This window comes from Sceloporus occidentalis, unplaced genomic scaffold (assembly GCF_023333645.1).
Source record: "Sceloporus occidentalis isolate IW3139 unplaced genomic scaffold, rSceOcc1.0.p SCAF_15, whole genome shotgun sequence".
Classification (NCBI taxonomy): Eukaryota; Metazoa; Chordata; class Lepidosauria; order Squamata; family Phrynosomatidae; genus Sceloporus; species Sceloporus occidentalis.
Window position 1 is genome coordinate 12,818,083 of NW_028316995.1, and position 20,488 is coordinate 12,838,570.

At 42.0% G+C, this 20,488-nt stretch overlaps 1 protein-coding gene across 1 annotated transcript; it reads left to right on the forward strand.

Moving 5' to 3' along the window:
* The first annotated feature begins 259 nt into the window (after positions 1 to 259).
* On the forward strand, positions 260 to 5,288 carry LOC149303265 (speckle-type POZ protein-like). Its single transcript, XM_089481408.1, has 10 exons — positions 260 to 291; positions 1,233 to 1,342; positions 2,698 to 2,769; positions 2,891 to 2,962; positions 3,078 to 3,149; positions 3,247 to 3,621; positions 4,114 to 4,169; positions 4,302 to 4,424; positions 4,822 to 4,964; positions 5,144 to 5,288. Exons 1-10 carry the CDS (start codon positions 260 to 262, stop codon positions 5,286 to 5,288), a joined length of 1,200 nt encoding a protein of 399 aa, XP_089337534.1.
* Positions 5,289 to 20,488: the final 15,200 nt, after the last annotated feature.

The following is a 20,488-nucleotide window of genomic DNA, read 5'->3' on the forward strand; positions in this document are numbered from 1 at the left end:
TTCCAAGTACTGTATGCTGCTCATCTAAACAAGTTAGACTTTCTTTTGTGTTTCAAAACCATATTATGTAGCTTGGATTCTCAAAGCTTTTGTGTCCGGTGTGGATATTACTAGGAAGAAGTAAACAGATTCTTGGCTGTTATGCTAGTATTACTGCTGACATCAAAGGAATCCAGATCATCTGTGCAAATGCATCTGCTCGGGATTGTAAATCTACACTTTTCGAACTTTCTGCTCTTTGTTGTTTATATGCAGAGGAATGGCGAAATCAATTGATGATTACAAACGTTGGTATGTGTTTATGGATACTGCCAGATCTATTTTGAGTTATATAACACCAGGCCTTCATTTTGAACTCTCTTTTCTTGGAGTTTGAAAGTGCTTGTAGCTTACAGGAGAATCTCACTGTGTTTGGCCTCATTGGCAGATCCAGGGGGGACAATGTGGCGATTGCCCTCCCATCCAAGAAAGGCAGTGGCATGCTCCAGGGATAGGGTTTCATCAGGACAGTCCCAGACCTACCTCTTTATATCCTATTGGGTTCAGCTGGGTCACTTAATGCTGTGTTACATGGCCCCATGATAGCATTGCAACAGCTTGCAGTAAGTACACTGGGGACAGATTGAGATTTCAGGAAGGGTGAGTAAATGTCATGAGTATAAGTGTCTGCATATGTTAGTGTGTGTACCTGGGTCTGTTAGTGTGCATCTAAGCAGAGCCGGCCTTAGGTGTTCTTACTTCTCTGGCGCCCCCCCTCACTACTCCCCCCTCTGCCCCTTCAAACTACCCCCCCTCTGCCCCTTCAAACTACCCCCCCTCTGCCCCTTCAAACTACCCCCCCTGCCCCTTCAAACTACCCCCCCTGCCCCTTCAAACCCCCCCCCCCCCCTTTGCCCCTTCGCACAGGTCGCACACCCCAAAGATAGTTACCCAAACCCTACAGGATCATTGTGCATAGTATCCATCCCTTCAGACTCGTTTTAGACCAACTTTGAGTAGGCTACAATCAGAGAGCGTTGACCATAGTCAACAACAAATGTCAATTAAAAACCCAGCCCTTGGGCTTAATATTCAATTTTGTCCATTGTTAGTATTGTCATTTTAAAATGTTGTATTATTGTTAATATCAAGGTTATTAATGCATCTCAAACATATATTATGGTACTCAAGGGTGTTTGTGTTTCTTGGAAACAGTTTTCTGTCCGGTTTATTAACGTGTGTTTCCCTCTTAGCCCACGACCTCCTCCATCGGCTGAATACCATCATGGCCAGAATGCCGACCCCTCCTCCCCCTGCGGAGATGACCACCGGCCCCGTTGCAGAGACGTGGTGCTACACCCAGGTGGGACGTCATAACGATTCACCTTAATACAATTTAGTATTAGTAAAGAAATGACTATAAACATGGTGAGATACCATAATGAATCATTTTTTAATAGGAAACGGGGAATGGCTGCAGGGTACAACTCAACTACTCAACTAGCATGCACCGTTTACCTAAATAATTACAATAACAGTTATTTCTCTTTTCCATGTAGCTTCCCTTTTAAGGGATGAACCCCTACATCAGCACGAGGCTAGCATGAGGCTCCCCATTATGACATGATGGCATCGGCTTTGTGAGTCCTGCATTCTAAATGCTCTCAGTGTGGTACAGAAAGACGCAGGTAAAGGCTGGTTTCTTATTAGCTCCTAAGATATATTAATATAAAAACTACAAATATGATATAAAAAACTGCAACCTGTATGATAACATGTCACCTAACTATGTACGAGTTCCCACCCAAACAATTCTTGATGTATATTATATTATATTGACATTAGGTAAACTGCTAAATGTTAAAACATATTTTTTTCTCTCTCTCTATTCCAGTTCTGAGTACCACACTATTTAAGAGAAAATGGGTAAGTTCAAATATTTTGCTCCTTGTTCATAAAGCATTTATCAGATCGGTCCAAAGTATCCGTTTCTGGATCTTTAAAGAACTTCTCACCTAGCCATGGAGGTTGTCATCATTTATCCTGGACGGTTTCACCGGCGGGTATCGTATCCCACTAACCGATTGTCTCAACCGGCCACCGTTTTTGTCAACAAGAAATGTCAATTAAAAACCGAGCCCTTTTTAGGGTTAATATTCAATTTTGTCCGTTGTTGGTATTGTCATTTTGAAAATGTTGCATTATTGTTAATATCCAGGCTATTTTCAAATTGCAGAAATTGCTAGGGTTAATATTCAGTTTTGTATATCGCTAGTATTGTTATTTTTAAATGTTGTATATTGTTAATATTAAGGTTTTTAATTAAATTGTATAACTTGTTAGTCAATTTTAAATTTTGTATAATGCTAACAGTATTTCTTTTTAATTTTGTATATTGTTAATCTTGTTTTTAAATTGTATACATTGCTAATATTAGGGTTCAAATGTTGTACATTACTATTGCTAAACGTTGCACATTGTTAATACGAAGTATTTTTGTGTGTTTATGTGTATAGAGCGTGTCATAACCTAACTTCTTAAACTGTTCCTTCCTGTTATCTTCATTCATAAACCCATCAGACCTAAGCCAGCATGTTGCCTCTGATTTAAATGTACACGTGCAGATACATAGGCAGCGGCTGGCTTGTGCATGCGTTGTGTTGGACATGTTTACATGTATTTACCAATGTATAATAACCATTCATCTGTCTGTAACAGCTCGCAGACACCGACGTGGCCGCCGCCGCCGCCATCAACATCAGGGCGTGCTGGCCATCGGCATTCAAGAAGGTGAGGTGCATCTAAAGGCTATATTATGATGTGTCGGCAGAGGTATACTTCTGTATGCTGTGTGTTGTACATGTTTACACGTATGTACCCGCGTATAATAATCATTTCCTGTCTGTAACAGGAAACAGCCTCCAGGAGGTGATTGACCGCCTCCTAACTGGAGAAGGGGCGGTCCTTCTAGAGGCAGAGGAAGGTAAGATGCTTCTAAAAGATATTTTATGATACATCTGCAGCTTTATACTTTTGTATGTTGAACATGTCTACACGTATGTACGTGTTTATAATAATCATTTATCTGTCTTTAACAGAGCAAAGCCTGCGACGTCTGCAACAGGGCCTCCGCAGGGATGTAGGAGGGTGGATTATTGGAGTAGAGGAAGGTGAGATGCATCTAAGATATATTATGGTACTCAAGGGTGTTTGTATTTCTTGGAAACAGTTTTCTGTCCGGTTTATTAACGTGTGTTTCCCTCTTAGCCCACCACCTCCTCCAGCGGCTGAATGCCATCATGGCCAGAATGCCGAGCCCTCCTCCCCCTGCGGAGATGACCACCGGCCCTGTTGCAGAGTCGTGGGGTTATACACAGGTGAGATACCATAATGAATCATTTTTTAATAGGAAATGGGGAAGGGCTGCAGAGTACCAGTCTTACAATATGGCTATCCTGGGACATTTGTTTGAAGTCATAACTTTTGTTATCATCTCTGGCCAGAACACCATGAATACGGTCAAAGTTCCTGAATGCCGCCTGGTCGATGAACTCGGAGGACTATGGGAAAACTCGCGTTTCACCGACTGCTGCCTCTGCGTGGCTGGTCAAGAGTTTAAAGCGCACAAAGCCATTCTGGCAGGTTGGTGGCGATTAAAAATTAAAAAAAAATATACAATTATTTCCAGGGCCGGCCCAAGGCAAAATGCCGCCTGGGGCGAATTTTAAAATGCCGCCCCCCCTTATCTACCCTTCCTCTCCCTCCGTCCCTGCCGCCCCCCCCCCTTGTACTTACCTTTCAGCAGTCCTGCGGCGAGTCTCCCTGTTCGGTCTCGGTGCCGGCTTGTAATGCTGAGCGCCGGAAATCTTCCGGTACTCAGCATTACAAGCCGGCACCGAGACCGAACAGGGAGACTCTTTCGCTTTTAAAAAAAAAAAAAAGGGCTTGGGGCGGCAAAGTGCCGCCCCTTCAAAAGTGCCGCCTGGAGCGGTTGCCCCACTCGGCTCCATTGTCGGGCCGGCCCTGATTATTTCTAGCGTTTCCACTGCTTTGCAGGCTGTTGAATCAATGCCTAAAGTTTGCTGTTACGGTACTTTAATGTGAAGTTAACTAAATGTATTCTGTCCCACTCAGCCCGATCACCTGTGTTTGGCGCTATGTTTGAACATGAGATGCAAGAAAGGATAAAAGTAAGTTTCACATTTTCGGGGCTGATAAGTTACCGGGCTATTACTGAAATTTAAGTTCTGTTCCTTTGCTGTCAAAACTAAGCAAACCTGCTTTATATTTTTTTATTATTATTTATTTATTTTTATTTGTAGAACCGCGTCGAGATAATAGACGTGGAGCCTGATGTGTTCAAAGAAATGATGTGCTTCATCTACACCGGCAAAGCACCTAATCTGGACACGATGGCGGATTACTTATTGGTGGCTGCCGATAAGGTGAGTGCGGGAGGAAAGCCAGTGTTTGGTTCCCAACAACTTTTTTCTTTCGGGTGACAGCCAGGCAAGCCGGTCCGTGTGGGGTTTGCTTCACCGACAGAATCTTGTAGAAAGCAGACCGTTTTTAGATGGTATGCAGTTCAGGATCTTTTTATTGAAGATGAGAGGGGGTTATGTGTAGGGGGAGGCATTTAAAAAGTTTCCTTTTATTCTGGTTAAAGCTGCTCTCTGGTTCACTATAATAACTCTGTTAAGACATGTATCGGTGTTTTTAATGTTTGTTTTTTTGTTAGTCCAAAAGGCACCTTTTACTGGGATAACACTATTCCTCTTGTATTTTATCATGGTGGTTTTAGTATAGATCTCTGTACTCGCTAACATTCCTGTCTACCCGCAGTATGCCCTGGAACGCCTGAAAGTGATGTGTGAGGAAGCTCTCTGCAGCTACCTATCTGTGGAGAACGCAGCACAGATCCTGTTCCTGGCTGATTTACACAGCGCTGACCAGCTGAAGACCCAAGCTGTGGACTTTATCAACTAGTGAGTGTGTTGGGATTGAGTGTATACTCTCATTGTCTGCATGTATGCTATATACTACTCCTTTCACCTTGTGAAGAATGTTCCCTTTTTATAGATGACCAAGTCGGTCCTTCCCCATATTTTTTACTTGTTTGTTGGACTTATTCATAGTGGTAACCTTTTTGTTTTGCTCCTTTCAGCCATGCATCTGACGTTATGGAGACAGCTGGGTGGAAGTCTATGGTTGTTTCCCATCCACATCTGGTAGCAGAAGCATACCGCTCCCTGGCTTCAGCCCAGTGTCCTTTTCTGGGCCCTCCACACAAACGTCTGAAGCAATCCTAAGAAGTTCCTGCAGCACTTCCATCTTTCTCCTGAAGTCGATCATTATTCTTCATCCCACCATAAGAGACATCTGGTGGTCATTGTAGAAGGAATCGGAGAGTAAACGTACAGTTGGCGCTACCACTACATCGTGTGCTGCCACCTATATTTCACCTTTCGTACGGATGGACTTCTTCCTTCTATACCGGAGAAAAGTTGGAATACAAGACCTCCTGCAGAACTATGGATTATATGGACATGTTTCCTGGCTCAGATGTTCCCATCCACGGCTGGTAGCAGAAGCTTACCGCTCCCAGGCTTCAGCCCGTTGTCTTTTTCTGGCTCCTTCAAACAACTCTATGTAGATCCTGCAGCACTTCCAACTCATTATTCATCATCCCATCATAAAAGACATCTGGTGGTCACTGTAGAAGGAATTGGAGAGTACACGTACAGTTGGCGCTACCATTCCATCGTGTGCTGCCACCTATATTTCACCTTTCGTACGGATGGACTCCACTTCTTCCTTCTCTACTGGTGAAAAGTTGGAATATTACACCTCCTGCAGGATTACAGAATTCAAGGACGTATTTGCTGGCTCAGACGTTCCTCATTAATTTATAGGACCAGAGAGACGTTTACAGATGGAAGACCCTCCTTGTTCATATTTAGATATTAAATAGTTGAGCTTATTGTAACCATCTTTTGTATTTTGTGCTACAAAAAAAGGACATTGTGATGAATGTGTGTGTGTGTGCGGGAGGTGTCAGCCTGGCCTAATCTACTCTGGGATCCATTTTTATTTTCTGCCTTTTTGTCTGATTTTTATGCACTTCTGAAATTGTTTTAAATGTGTTTTATTCTAACTACCTGCTTCCCTTTTTTTCCTCCCATCATCATGTACCCGCTTTGTTATGGATCCTCACCGCCATGACATTTCTTTTTATTTATTTAATTTTTTATTTTTTTTAACTCTCCCCTGATTTGAGGGGCTGCCACTCATATTTCAGAGGTTGTAGATTAATTTAGAATTTTTGGAAATATAAAAAAAAATATATATATATATTTTGTACTGTGCACCACTATCTTTTTACCCATTTCGTTTAACTCTTTCACTGCTATGGAGAAGCAGCGGTCTGATATGTAATCTCCGTTACATGACTGTTACATAGAGCCTTTCCGCTCTTGTGGCTAGCAAAATATGAAGGAAATCGCGTTAATATATTAATAGTTTTTAATATATTAACAGAGCCGGCCTTAGGTGTTCTGGCGCCCTGTGCGGACTACTCCTCTGGCGCCCCCCCATCCCAAAAAAAAGAAAGGAATAAAAACTTGTAAGAAAACCCCAATCACTATATACTACGCCAAACATTGATGTGGTGTAGGCCTACCACTTCATTGTCTGGTTTAGTAGTAGGGATGCACTGAAACGAATTCTGGACTGAAACCGAAAGTGCAGCATTTACCTGGCCATACCAATCCACACATATACACTAATCCACACATATACACTAAGCCACACATATACACTAATCCACACGCATACCAATCCACATATATACACTAATCCACACATATACACTAATCCACACATATATACCAATCCACACATATATACCAATCCACACACATACCAATCCACATTTACCAATCCACACATACTAATCCACACATACTAATCCACACATACACCAATCCACACATACTAATCCACACATACTAATCCACACATACTAATCCACACATATACTAATCCACACATACTAATCCACACATATACCAATCCACTCTCACTGAATGCTTTCCTACCTTTCCTCTTTTCTCCTTACAGCTCCTTTTCCTCCTCTTCTTCAGTTCTTCTGTCTTCTTTCGGGTCAGAGGGCACGGACAGCGGTGGGCGCGGCTTCAGTGTTGTGCGCCGGGATCTGACAACAAACCCCGGCGAACAGCAGCTGTTGCCGCGCGGATCACAAGGGAGCGGTATCGGAGGTCTTTAACAGACCTCCGGCTCCCTTGAGTGATTTTAAGCCGGGTTCAAGGGAGATCCTTGAACCGGCTTAAAATCACTCAAGGGAGCCGGAGGTCTGTTAAAGACCTCCGATACCGCTCCCTTGCGAGCCTGCTCCTCCAGCGGCGGACATTACTGTCCGTCTCTGGAGGGGTGCCGGGTGCCCCCCTGATGAGCGGCACCCGGTGCGGACCGCCCCCCCCCCGCTAGGTACGGTACTGGCGGCAGCGGTACGCTACGGTGGCGTCGGACCCCGCGGCGGCGCCCCCTGGAGTGTGGCGCCCTGTGTGGTCGCACAGGTCGCACACCCCAAAGGCCGGCCCTGCATCTAAGTGTGTTTGTGTGAGTGCTTCATCCCAAAATCAGACTCTAGATCTGTTAATGGTTGGCTCTTCATAATACATAATGAATTTGGTGAGTTTAAACTCTGCTCCAACTTTAGTGAAAAAAAACACCTTAGCAAGACCTACCTTAAATGAACATCTGCTTACACAAAGCCTTTTAGGCCATTGCTTAATAATTTAACTGCAGTGTGGTGAACGATCCTGTTTCTGATACAAGTATCATATTTTTCACCTACGGTATTTTGTCTGAAACCTATAAGTTGATTAGCTTTTGTAAGTGTGATTAGGCTCATGTTACTAGCCAGTTACTGGTTACCTGCTTGACCTGCTACTACAATGCAAGTAAAACAGAGACAGCTAAAATATTAATAAGTGTGCACTGGGACCTGTCTGCATGTATCCAGCAAATTAAAGTTCAGCAGAGATACTTAATTAAATAAAGCTGGTACTATACACAAGCAAATAACAGTGCACTTCTATTCCAGCTGGCTCAGAACAATAATTCTATTTCCTTCCTTAATATCCATTTGGCTTAAACAGAAGCTCTCTCCTATTAATTAATAATCCTTTCCTTCCTGATTCATTTAGTGATCTCTGAAAACAATCAGATTTCATTGTACTTTTTCAACTATTCCCTTTTTTTTTTTTACAATGATAATTATGGCAACCAAACATATTTTCCATTAAACTGTCATTTAGCCTACAGCAGATCAGCGAAGTGTAGTACTTTTGTTTCTTCATAAGTTACTTATGCTCTTTTTTGAGGATTTTTCTTGGAGGCCATACGCAAGGAGGTCACAAATATATGACACTGTTAATTAGACACAAACTTTCCTCTGTCTACAGCAGGGTGGAAAATCGTTACACTTGCATATTGCAGTACAGAGGAATATCCAAGCCTTAATTGGATGAATGAAAAAATCGCCATTCTAAGTTTTGTTGAGTGTTTTTTATGAGAAACAATCTGCAGAGCTACTAAACCCCTACATTTTTCTACTTATGGTACCCCAGCCTGCTTAATCTGCTAGTATGCTAATGGCACACTAATTAGGCACTGGGTTCAATACTAAACCTAACAAACAATTTAGAATGCATGAGGAGCGCTCCAACAAGAAAACTATTAAAAAAAAAACTTGTATGAGATCTGCAGCAAATTTACCTGGTGTTCTTTCCAATACAAGTGTGACATTTAGTCCTCAGTATACAGAGTTGGACTGGGTTTCTTTAGAGCACAAGCAGAACATAGTTTTATTGAATACAGGTCATCCTTGCACTTAAATCACTATAAATTCCATATACAGGTGATGTAAGCAGCAGACCAGTCAGGGTGCCCATGCTGACCCCTGTCCACTGCCAAAAGTGCTTAAAATGGGCACGTGAGCATAAGAACTGGACCACGGAGCAATGGAAGAAGGTTGTCTGGTCTGATGAATCACGTTTTCTTTTACATCACGTGGCTGACCGGATGTGCGTGCGTCACTTACCTGGAGAACACATGGCACCAAGATGCATCCGTGGAGACCCCACCTCGCAACTTACAGGACTTAAAGGATCTGCTGCTAACGTCTTGGTGCCAGATACCACAGCACACCTTCGGAGATCTAGTGGAGTCAGGGCTGTTTTGTCAGCAAAAGGGGGACCTACACAATATTAGGCAAATGGTCATAATGTTATGGCTGATCGGTGTACTATGTCATTGAATTAATACGTACTGCACTATTTTATATCTTCCCTAAGCTCATAGTCGTTCTTAGCTGTCCCAGCAAATATTTCCCAGTGTAGTGATTATAAGGGGGGGGGATTACACTTCTAGGACTTGGCTGGCCAATTCAAGAACTTCGCTATTCACCCACTTCTTACTGTACTAACAAAAAATACCATTCTGTTTCTGTTCAAACGATATGAACCATATACCATTCTAGGTCAGTACCTGAAACCTAATATTATTTAACTGGTCAGCAGCTGTCAGTTAAAGTCCTATTTGCCTATGTGTGACTACTTACTAATACCTCTGACACATATATTATTATGGCACTATGTAGATAGGTATGATAGACCTCTGCATCTTCTTTTAAGACAGATGTGGGTATTAGTGGACACGTCAAACTTCTCTATCGTAAGCTCTCTTGGGTAAACATCTTGGGCTTGCAAATCCAAGTTGCCTCTGTTTGACCCTGATGGAGACCAATAGTCCTGTATATCAGAAGGTTAGAATGCATTAGAAACAATACAAATTATGTCATGAATTGAGCTATAGCCTTGTCATAGCCCAAGTGGGAAACTGTTTAAAGTAGGGAAAATGACAAAGAAGAAACACTTCCCTGTTCTTGAGTCATAGCCTACAGCAGATTAAACATATATCCTACTTTGGCTAATAATAGTCAATATAACAACACTGTAATAACTTCCTTTGGTCATTCCAAAGTCAGGATTTATGTTTATGTCTCCTGCTTCGTGACTCTGCTTGTTATGACAGCATAGTATTGCATTTGTACACACAAACAGATTGAGTTCCTAGAGACTCAAGGCAAATATTACATGAGTTACCAAAGCTATAAAAATAAAATGCATATGGTTTTTGGATGGGTGTATGCTCCGCAAGGGAAGCAAGCGATGAGTGGGACACCTATAAACTCGCTGTAATGATCTAACATTCCCGTTTTGCCTTTCATTATAATAATTATTGATTTATTTGGTATATTTCAGTTTGGGTGTATAATTATGACACATCAGTCAGTACAAATTAAGCCTATGGGGCAGTATGATATAAATAGTAATCCAGAGTCATTGTGAGGACCTGTTGTGAAATAGAGTACTTTTACATCTGTTACAAAACATCTTTGTTTGATACTAAAATATGAGATAACTCCACCTTTGGCATGAGAACCTCTCTGTTCACTTGTTAATTTCCCGTTTCACAATATTTGTTTTTCTAGTTGTTCTACAACTGAAAGCTCATGTAATATTTGTGGATATACAGTCCAAGTAGAGCTCAATAACCATAAATAACAATAATATCCTTACCTACCTACATCTAATCATACATGAAGGACAGAGACATAGGGAATGTCCATTAAAAGATTTTTCAAGTAAACCTTTATTTACCATAGGGGTAGGCAATGTAATAACCTGCCACACTACATGGACTTAAGGGGTTTAAGCAGGTAAAAAATGTCCAATAATACATTTATCCTGTATGTTCTCAGTTGTAAGCAAGTGAGGATGGATTCTTGCCCATGGAACAGGTCCACCCCAACCTAATAAACTGAGTACAAATGTTTAACAGCCCCAGGATCTGTTGCTTCTGCCAAGTAATATCACAACCCATAATCCTCATCCAATTACTTTCTAAAATTTGGGGTGTTTGTTCCTTCCTTTATTTAATCTTATAATAAACTGTGTTTTATATTTTGAAGATTTAATTTCTTAATGAAAATGTTCAACGTTAATCATGCATTTTTTGCAGTGCACATGTGTCCTATTTAAGCCCACAGAGCAGTATGCAGAAGTTTATTCAAAAACTAGGAAAAGATTTAGATCACTCCACAGACCTGGACCAACATTCCTTTTTTCTTTTGCATAAAATCTAAAGAAAAGCTATTTGTCTTTTGAAATGGAAAATGTTGTGCTCTGCCAAATTTCCGATTGCCACGCACAATTCATATCCTTTAATTAAAGTCAGATACTTTTGTAGATCTGCTTTATGATCTGCTGCTTTAGAAAAAATGTAATAAGTATCGAGGTAGCTTGTACTATACAGTATTTATAGAGGTTTCTGTCAATTTTTAAGTTCGGCTATTCGAGAACATTAGAGAGACACACATTTTACACTTTACTCTATATTATGACATGGGGGTTCTAATTGGCACAGATAGTTCATCAAAAACTCCTAAAGAACCACAAGAAAGTGTATTTTCTCTCACTAGATAATACATGCCCGTCACTACTAATAACCATACCTGACGTCAGTGGATGGGTCTAATAACGCGTTCCCAGGTATGCTAACTGTATTGCAAGATCCGTATACCATGGGAGCAGCCATCTTAACTTCCTGAATCTGCATGAATATTCTTCAACTCTCCCCTGTCACCAAGTTGCTGTTTGTTGTTCATTAATTTAGTCATTTCAAAACCAAAAGTGCATATGTACCCCGCTACATGTGACATGCATTTTGCTCACTAATGTATTTATACTTGCAGTAGTTTGAAGAATTAGTTTATCTGCCAAGTTTTGAGATAAACAATCATCAATTTCAAGAGCTGTCCTTTTTGTCCTATACTGTATGTCTCTAATTCCTGAAATTGTTAATTCAATAGATTGCTCATCTCTTTGTAAGTTTGGAGACCAAAGAGTCATTTCTTAGAGGAATATTATATTTACTGAGTTTTGTTTGGACAATTTAATTATCTTGATGTTACCTTCTCTTCTAATATGCAGAACAACCATTTATACAAGATTAGTTTGAAGAAATGCTGCTTCCCTCTTTCTAAGAATTCTATGATCTCTTATATTACCCAACATTTCAGGAGCCTAGAGCAAGACAACTCAGTTGGGATGTGAGGTGGCCACGTGAGAGCCATGATTGAGGTTTGTGCTGATCTCCTGAACCGGCCCATAATCAGAAATACCCAGTGACCGTGGGGGAGATTGGCAAGAAAATGGTGCAGTGTCTAAATATGGTAACTGTCTAGCACAGAATAGGACAGCTGGGAGATATGGTCTCTTTATCCAAGGCTGACAGTGGGATTACTACCACTCTATGCAAACCATCTCTCCAGTTCTATCTCCTCCTGCATTCAGTTGCATATAAACATGAGAAAAAACTGATGCTCTCTAAAGCTCAGTACAATAAACTCACTATATGGTGGCTCCAGACTAGAGCCCTGCGTGGGACTGTTTTCTTAATCCCACTCCCGCCCGCTGAATTTCTGACCATTACTTCCTGCTTCCGCAACGTGTGTGTTCCGCTCCCGCAACATATTTGTCCAATCCCGCCAGCTCCTGCAACATCATTCACAAACATTCATTCACTCATTTATATACTCATTCATTCCCTCATTCACACATAATCATTCATTCCCTCAATCACGCATACTCGTTCATACAAACTCCCCCACCCCCTTACCTGCAAGGCTGTCCTTGCGTTGCTCGCACACAGTGTTTTTTCTCTTGTCCTTCCCAGGGGAAGCAGGAACGGAGCACAGTCATGTGACGTGACATCAATTCACGTGACTCTGCTGGGTTCCTGGGTGGAACAGGAGAAGAGACGCTGTGTGCGCACAATGCGAAGGCAGCCTTTGGGAGTGCGCGTGATTACTGGGACCCGCAGGTACATTGATTGCCCGCTTCCGCAAGTTTTTTGGCGGGTCCGTGGGACCCGTATCCCGATGCAGTCCTCTACTCCAGACCTGTTTGCAAATTTAACAGTCAATTACAATATCCCCTATCTTTTCGAACAGTTTCTCTGTGCCAAGTAGACCCTGTCTCAAGCGGATAGCAAAGTTTGCAAAGAGTAGCTTCCATCATGTAGAATCAAGTGATACATTGTAGTTGACCAATGTTCATTGAGTAAAATGAAGTGGCATATTCAGTAGCATTAATTGAATTTAGTACCAAACAGGTTTACCCTACAGAGTGTTTCATTGGCATTTTTCATGACAGGTACACTTTAAATTTAAGAAGTTTACATGGTACTTGGCATATTTTAAAGTGGCTCCTGCTTTTAGCTTTAAGCTGTGACTTAAGTTAATAAACCTAAACTATGAATAAATATCACATGACATAACTTGGATAGTATTTAAGACCTGAATTGAACCTGTCAAGGATATGTTAAGAAGATAGGCATTGAAAAACATATATCATTAAACATTACAACTTTTTTGTTCTTTATAGATTGTCAGGGTCCATCCAGGCTGCGGAGCTGCATATCTCTGTTTTTCCCTGCCTTGCCTCAGGTCCCATGTTTTGCTGAGATCCATTCCTGGATTTCCGTATGCTCTGTTCTGTATTTCTGATTCCTGGATTCTAGTTCTGATCTTTGCTTCAGCTCCTGTTTCCTTTATAAGGTGTGCCGCACCCGTTTGTTCTGTTTGTCTCAGTCTGTAGTCCTCAGTTCTCGGTTTGGATTCAATGTTTAGTTTATCAGTACTTTCGTATGCAGGGCTTAGCGTTAGGACCCACCGTCATTGGAGTACTTTGGCGTACTTTGGGCTAAGCATACTATGGCCATATGATGTGACGAAATCTCCAATTGTTATCACATAGTCCTAGGCTAGTTCCTGTATTCATGTTTGTCTGTCTCTTATGTACCTTTTCCCTCCTTCCCTGAATCATCTGAGGATTTCGGTTCCTCTCTCCTTTCCCCATGTCCCAGTTAAGATATCCTATCCTTGCTTAAAGGAGAAGCGTCCGAGGATTCTGGCTCCTCACTCCTTCCCCTGTGTTCCTTGCCTTGTTCCCCGTCCTTTGTTGTGCCCTGTATCATGCATGTCTTGTCTGGTTATGTTCCTTGCTCTGTCACCCTTGCTTGCTTTGTTTCCGTTATATAATCTGCTTAGCTTCCCTACTCTCAGCCTGCAGCATCCTGCACATGATTCCAGTGCTATGTTTCATGCCTGCTCCAGGGTGCCTGGAGCGACTTAACACAAAATGCCCCCTAAGCACTCTAGGCATTAATATCTGCGTTTGTGTCTTGTCAAAAAAAAAAGTGCATTTGTTTTAGAATAAAACATAGCATAAAATTAAGCCAGGGATCTGAAGACATTAGTATCAGGTTTAAAGGGCCCACCTCAAGATAAAGGAGCCTTAGCACACATAGAACCAGTGCCAGATCCAGAGCTGGACCTTAGGAGGGGCATTCATGCCTAGACACTTGCTCATTCAGGCGTTTACATTAATACACACCCTGAGACACTAACATACACGCACACAGACACACATTAACACAGCCGGCCACACCAACACAGCCAGACACTAACACAACCACAAACTCACACAAACAGGCATTCACACTAACAAATATAGACACTTGCAATGCAATGTTACATGACTCTGTTGAACCTTGCCTCCTCCTTGAAACTAGGGACATAAAGAGGTAAGTCTGGGACATGAGACTAATGTATCCCTACTTCTGGAGCATGCAGCTGTCTTTTTTGGGTTGAAATTGCCCTGTTGCTCTTTGTGGATCTGCCCATGAATTAAACTGAATTAGTAAATGAACCGTATGTTACACTTCTGCCACCAGAAAAAAATGGACTGATTTGTGCTTTTGTTGATTTTCAGAATATGATCAGGCTAGCAGTAAATATTACGTACTGAAGCATCCACTTATAGTCACAAATCTCTTTGTCTCTTTAACAATTTACTGAAAAGGAAAGGATGGGTACATGATAACACATCTATACTTAGAACACTCTAAAATGTTTTAGCTTCTAAAAGCAGAGTTATCAGCATCAGCTGGACAGCTTCCAAGCAGCAGCTTTTGAAGAGGCGTTTGGACAATGGCAGCCTGAATCCAGAAAACATTTGGAAACAAACATAGCCATCTGGTGCAAATGACTACATGCTGCGTGATATTCAGAGAACAATAGATTTCATTGCATGCAGGTTTTTCCCCGCCAAATATATATTACTGTTCAAGAAAATAATTAACAGGCTGTTTAATAAATCAGCCACAATAACATTTCAAATTCCATTATTTCAAGAACAATATTATGTGTGTTGAATTGTAGAGTCCCGCAAAACTTTTTGCTGATGATGGGATCACAGGTATTAATTGCTATTAATGTATTGCCACCTGGGCACCTACAACATAAACTGTTAATGTAATGTGAGAAACCTATCCAATCAATAATTTTATATCTGAAATGGCTACTCTTGCTGAAACTATATTTTACACAAAATAATAATTGGCCCATAGAGGAAAATATATAACTTGAGAGTCTTACTGAACTGCCAGACTGCCAGGCAGGGGATTGACCTTTTTTAGTTCTGTTTGCATTAAATCCTGCAGGCATTCAAAGAATGAACTACACGTGGCACATATGGGTTGTTCAAGTTGGTCCTAACCAAGTAAATTCAATAACTGAGCTTCTTTCCTCAAGTGAAGCTGCGTCCCTGAAGTCACACCTTTTTTGTGGTGGAGGTTGGCTGACCTTTTCAACACCATCTCCTCTTAAAGAAACCACTTGGTTTGAGTGAGAACCTCTGGCCCTCTTGCAAGTTTTTTGGCAGGTCTGGGGGTTACATGTTCTCATGGGGGGTTTAACCTCTGAATAAGATGATTGGGGACACAGTGGTCCACTGTGGGCATACAAAGGCACAAGATCACCTCTAGTATCTTCCCTGACCAAGAGCAAAGCACACCTCAAAAAAGAAAAAAAAAATAATGGTTATGATGCAACACTTTAAAATATTTTTAGAGCACTCAATATGCCATTAGTTTATAAACATTTTGGGTAAACTTACACTTTCATGCAACATAGGATCAGGGTGTTGGCTTTCACTCGGTACTGCTTTCCTTTGCAAAGTATGCTGATATTTTAGCAAACCTGATCATAGCTGGCCAGCCTCCTTCCTACAGACTATGGGCCCTGGTATGGAGTGCCACGTTTCCCAAAGTATAAGAGACTCTAAAGACTCTCAGACACAGATGTGGGGCACCTCCATTTTGGGAGGGGGTTTATGTGTGCTTTTACTCTCCATCAAGTCAGGACTTACAGGACAGAGACCTCTATGGCCAGTATTTGCTCCTGGATCTGATATCCAGCAGCTTTCAGCCAGAAGTCAGGGAAATGCCCGTGGTTACCATCCTTCCCACGAACTACAATAGCGACCCACTACTGGGCTGAGTGCAAATACTGAGCCGTGTGCAAAGGAGGACCTGATGGAGAAGTTTGTTTGGCTTGTTGTGCCTATTGTATGTAAAAGGGTTTTCATAGCCCTGTGTTTCCAAATAAACTCCTGTCCTGTTTTCACCTCAACAAGAGTGTTGCCTGATGCTTGGTTTGGGCTGCTATGATACTTTATTGTCCTTTTCAGGTAGCCACACTGTGTAGCTAAGCTTCGGCTAGCCACAGTGCCAATGCAGCTCCGGTGCAGCGACGTCCCCCGTTCTCAATACAATGCTGGTTCTGTCTGGCGCTGAAGGGTTTAATTGTTGGTGTCCCTGCAGAAGGAAGCAACGTTTCGCGGGACTACCCAGTCAGGGTACAGGTCGTTCCCGTCACACAAGCCATGTTCAATGGTGCAGGTAAGGTGCTAAGTACAGGTCTACCGCCTTATCAATGGGATGCATGGCCAACCCAGCCATGCAGGTGCTTTCAGTCATTGGGCACACTTAGTTTCCCTACTCTATGATGAATCATCAGTAGAGAAAGCATGCCATGCTGATGAGTCCCATAAAGGACGTAACAGCTGTCCATTATTGGTGATCTGCCTTCTTCACTTCTGCACACTTTAGCTCTAAGGGGTCCATGTATAAAGTGGATATGGAGGCAAAAGAAGCAATCGTTGTTAACCTTGTGTGCATATGCCTGCCCAGAATCCTTTGCAGTGGTGGCAGATTTCTGGTTGGTGTAGACTAGTGTTTAATAATGCCTCTGCTATCGCTGCACCACACACCCATGACGGAAACTGTTCTTTTTTCTACAATATTCTGACACCTTATCATTGAAATCAAGAAACATAATTGTAGCATATGGGAGTGAAATGGTTAAATACTTTATAGCTTAAGATTTTTTTCTTAGCCCCTTGACAGAAATGTATTCAACGGCAAATGAGTTCCAGTACATGGTAGACTATGACTAGTGTTTAGTCACTATTGAAAGTCAATATTGATACAAGGTAATTGGCACTTGACATTCTGAATTCAGTTTTGCTCTTCTTAAAATTAGATTTTTTTATTCTGTGAAGTGCTCTCACAACACCAAAGACCTGAAGAATTCCACTTACCAGGTATTCATACGTGCACGTTAAAGTAAGTATGAACTATGAAGACGCTCAAACTGTGCCAGTAACATTTCAAATGTTTTTTGTGTGCAGCAATTGACTTATGTAAAAAGACACAAATAAGGCTAGAACGTGAAACTACAAATGATTTAGACACAGATGAAAGAACAATAGGGAACTAACTAATAATAGCATTTTTCTGTCACGCTCAGTGTATCAGAGGAGACTCTGGTGCAGGGTAGGACACTGTGTCCCCACAAGAGAAGGCCCGTCAACCTGCGAAGAGTTCTTCACCCTCCAGCCAGTAGCACCTACTAACACCCAGTGTTTAAACTAGTCTGCCACATTTCAATCATCAATTTGGGGTTACCCAGCATACTTAAAGAAGGTCTGCTGTTTTTCCCAAATCCAGCATTTTGCAGTTCTACAAACCAAATAAACCCATTCAAAAAAACCACTATATATTCATATTCAAACCTACTTAATGTGTATGCCATGGGGATTAGCTTTTGACTTTTTTCCCCCAAGATCTGCTTGATTAATCTTCACATCATCACATCTACCATTTTGCTGAATGTTGTTGATTGGTTCAGGCAGCCTTGGTAAGGGTGGGAATAGGAGAAAGGGGAGAACTTCAAGGGATTCTGCAGAATGCATTTACGAAAATGTAAAGTCTATCATATGCATTAAAGTGCTGGAGTGTCCCTTGATGAGTTTAGTTGCTATAAGCTGTGTCATAGACATTTCCCCTTTGAAACTGGACTTTAATTTTCCCAAATGCTATATTTTACTGCTCAGTATCCTTAATGAAACCAGTTAATCACAATTAAAGATTCGAATAACCAATATAATTTAGAACTCCACAATATATAGATCATTCTTCCCAATTAATTTGTTTCTCCTCTTTGAGTGGAATCCGATGTTCTGACAGCTGTAGAAAGAGGAGAGGGGAGAGTGAGGTGACTTTTGAACAGAGTTTTAGTACATGTCTGCTAATGAATTCAGTTTGCTGACATACTAAATATTTAACCCAAATACATCTAGCTGCATTGCAAATTATGGGTAGATTTACTAAACCTTTAATGATGATGAACGTTTTCCAGATAATAAGTTGGTATTAAACACAAGGGTGGCATTTCCAGTTCCTCACCCAGAGAACTTTCACATTATAGAGGGACCACTGCAATGAAGGTCTTCACAACATTTGTCTTTGCAGTGGGCATCCAATTGGAATGTCATTAAAAACACAGAGACAATCTGGGGTCAACAAGTCAGTATTTTAAGGCAAACCACTAAGAAACAAACTGGACCTGGCATTGCTCCATAAATGCATTATTCTAAGTAACTGAGGAAATCTAAAGATTTTTTAATTGTTGTCAAATATATTGACTGGGTGCTGAGGCCACCGGCCGCGCTACTTTAATACTTTTTTTTTTTAAATGTAATATGGCAAGCCGGATCGGCTATTAAATTAAACAAACAAGTATTAAAGTAGCGCTGGCCGCCAGCATCAGCACCCAGCGGCCATATGTGATGGCCGCCAAGTGATGGGAGCAGCGTGAGGGGTGAAAGGTGAGTGCGAGGGGGCGGAGCTTTCACCCCTCACGCTGCTCCCATCACTATGCGGCCATCAGACTGCTGGAAAACTAATCTAAACGGCCGCTGCGTGCTGATGCCGCCGGCCGGAGCTCTTTTAATACTTTTTTTAAATTTTAATAGCCGATCCGGCTTGCCATATTAATAAAAAAAAAAAAAAAAGTATTAAAGTAGCTCTGGCCGGCAGGATCAGCACGCATCAGCCGTTTAGACCAGTTTTCCAGCAATCTGATGGCCGCATAGTGATGGGAGCAGCGTGAGGGGTGAAAGCTCCGCCCCCTCGCACTCAGACTGCTGGAGCACCGGATTTCATGTCACTGACATCCTGTATACATAGAAGACAGTCTGTTGCTACCAGGGGATGGAGGTCTAGACGAAACCCCCAAAAGTGGAAGTAGAAGGTTAGTAAAATTTATTTTTGTACAAGCTATATAATATTTTTTTTGTATTCGTTAAAAACAAAAAAATAAGTATGTGTGTGTGTATGTAAGTGTGTCCCCAGTGTCACTTTTGTCCCCAATCAGCCCCCCCATGTCATTGCTGTCCCCATACAGCTCCCCAGTGTCGCCTTTGCCCCAATCAGCCCCTCCCAGTGTCACCTCTGTACCCTTTCAGCCCCAATGTCATTGCTGTCCCCATTCAGCTCCCCAGTGTCATCTCTGTCCCCAATCAGACCCTCCCAGTGTCACCTCTGTACCCTTTCAGCCCCAATGTCATTGCTGTCCCCATTCAGCTCCCCAGTGTCATCTCTGTCCCCAATCAGACCCTCCCAGTGTCACCTCTGTCCCCCTTCAGCCCCCGTGTCATTGCTGTCCCCATTCAGCTCTTCAGTGTCAGCTCTGTCCCCAATCAGCCCACTTTAAGGTATGATCCTGGTAGGGTACTAATATTAGCCTTTACAATTTTCCTGCTGTTGTGTACTATACTTCCCATAATCCTCAGCCAGTATCATGGGGGGCATTTAACTGGCTGAGCATCAGGGGGACATTAGGTTTTGCTTTTTTTTTTTTTTTACCATCCTTTGTTGCTATTAAATTTACTTATGTTGAACCACATTTGAATCATCTTTGTCTTTTTATAATGAATATGCGTTCAGGAAAAGATGGGCATGTATGGAGGGCTGATTCGTGGCACAACGGGCCACTTCACTTGACTTGCCCCCCAGGCCTTAGGCTGCCAGCCCTCCCCTGACGGCAGGTTACACCGTACAGCAGGTGACAAGCAATTACCCTTCCCAGGAACTGTTCAATATAGCAGCTGGACACGAGCCGTGTCCTGTATCAACAGAGAATAGAATGTAAATTACATGGTTAGAGCTCCATGAA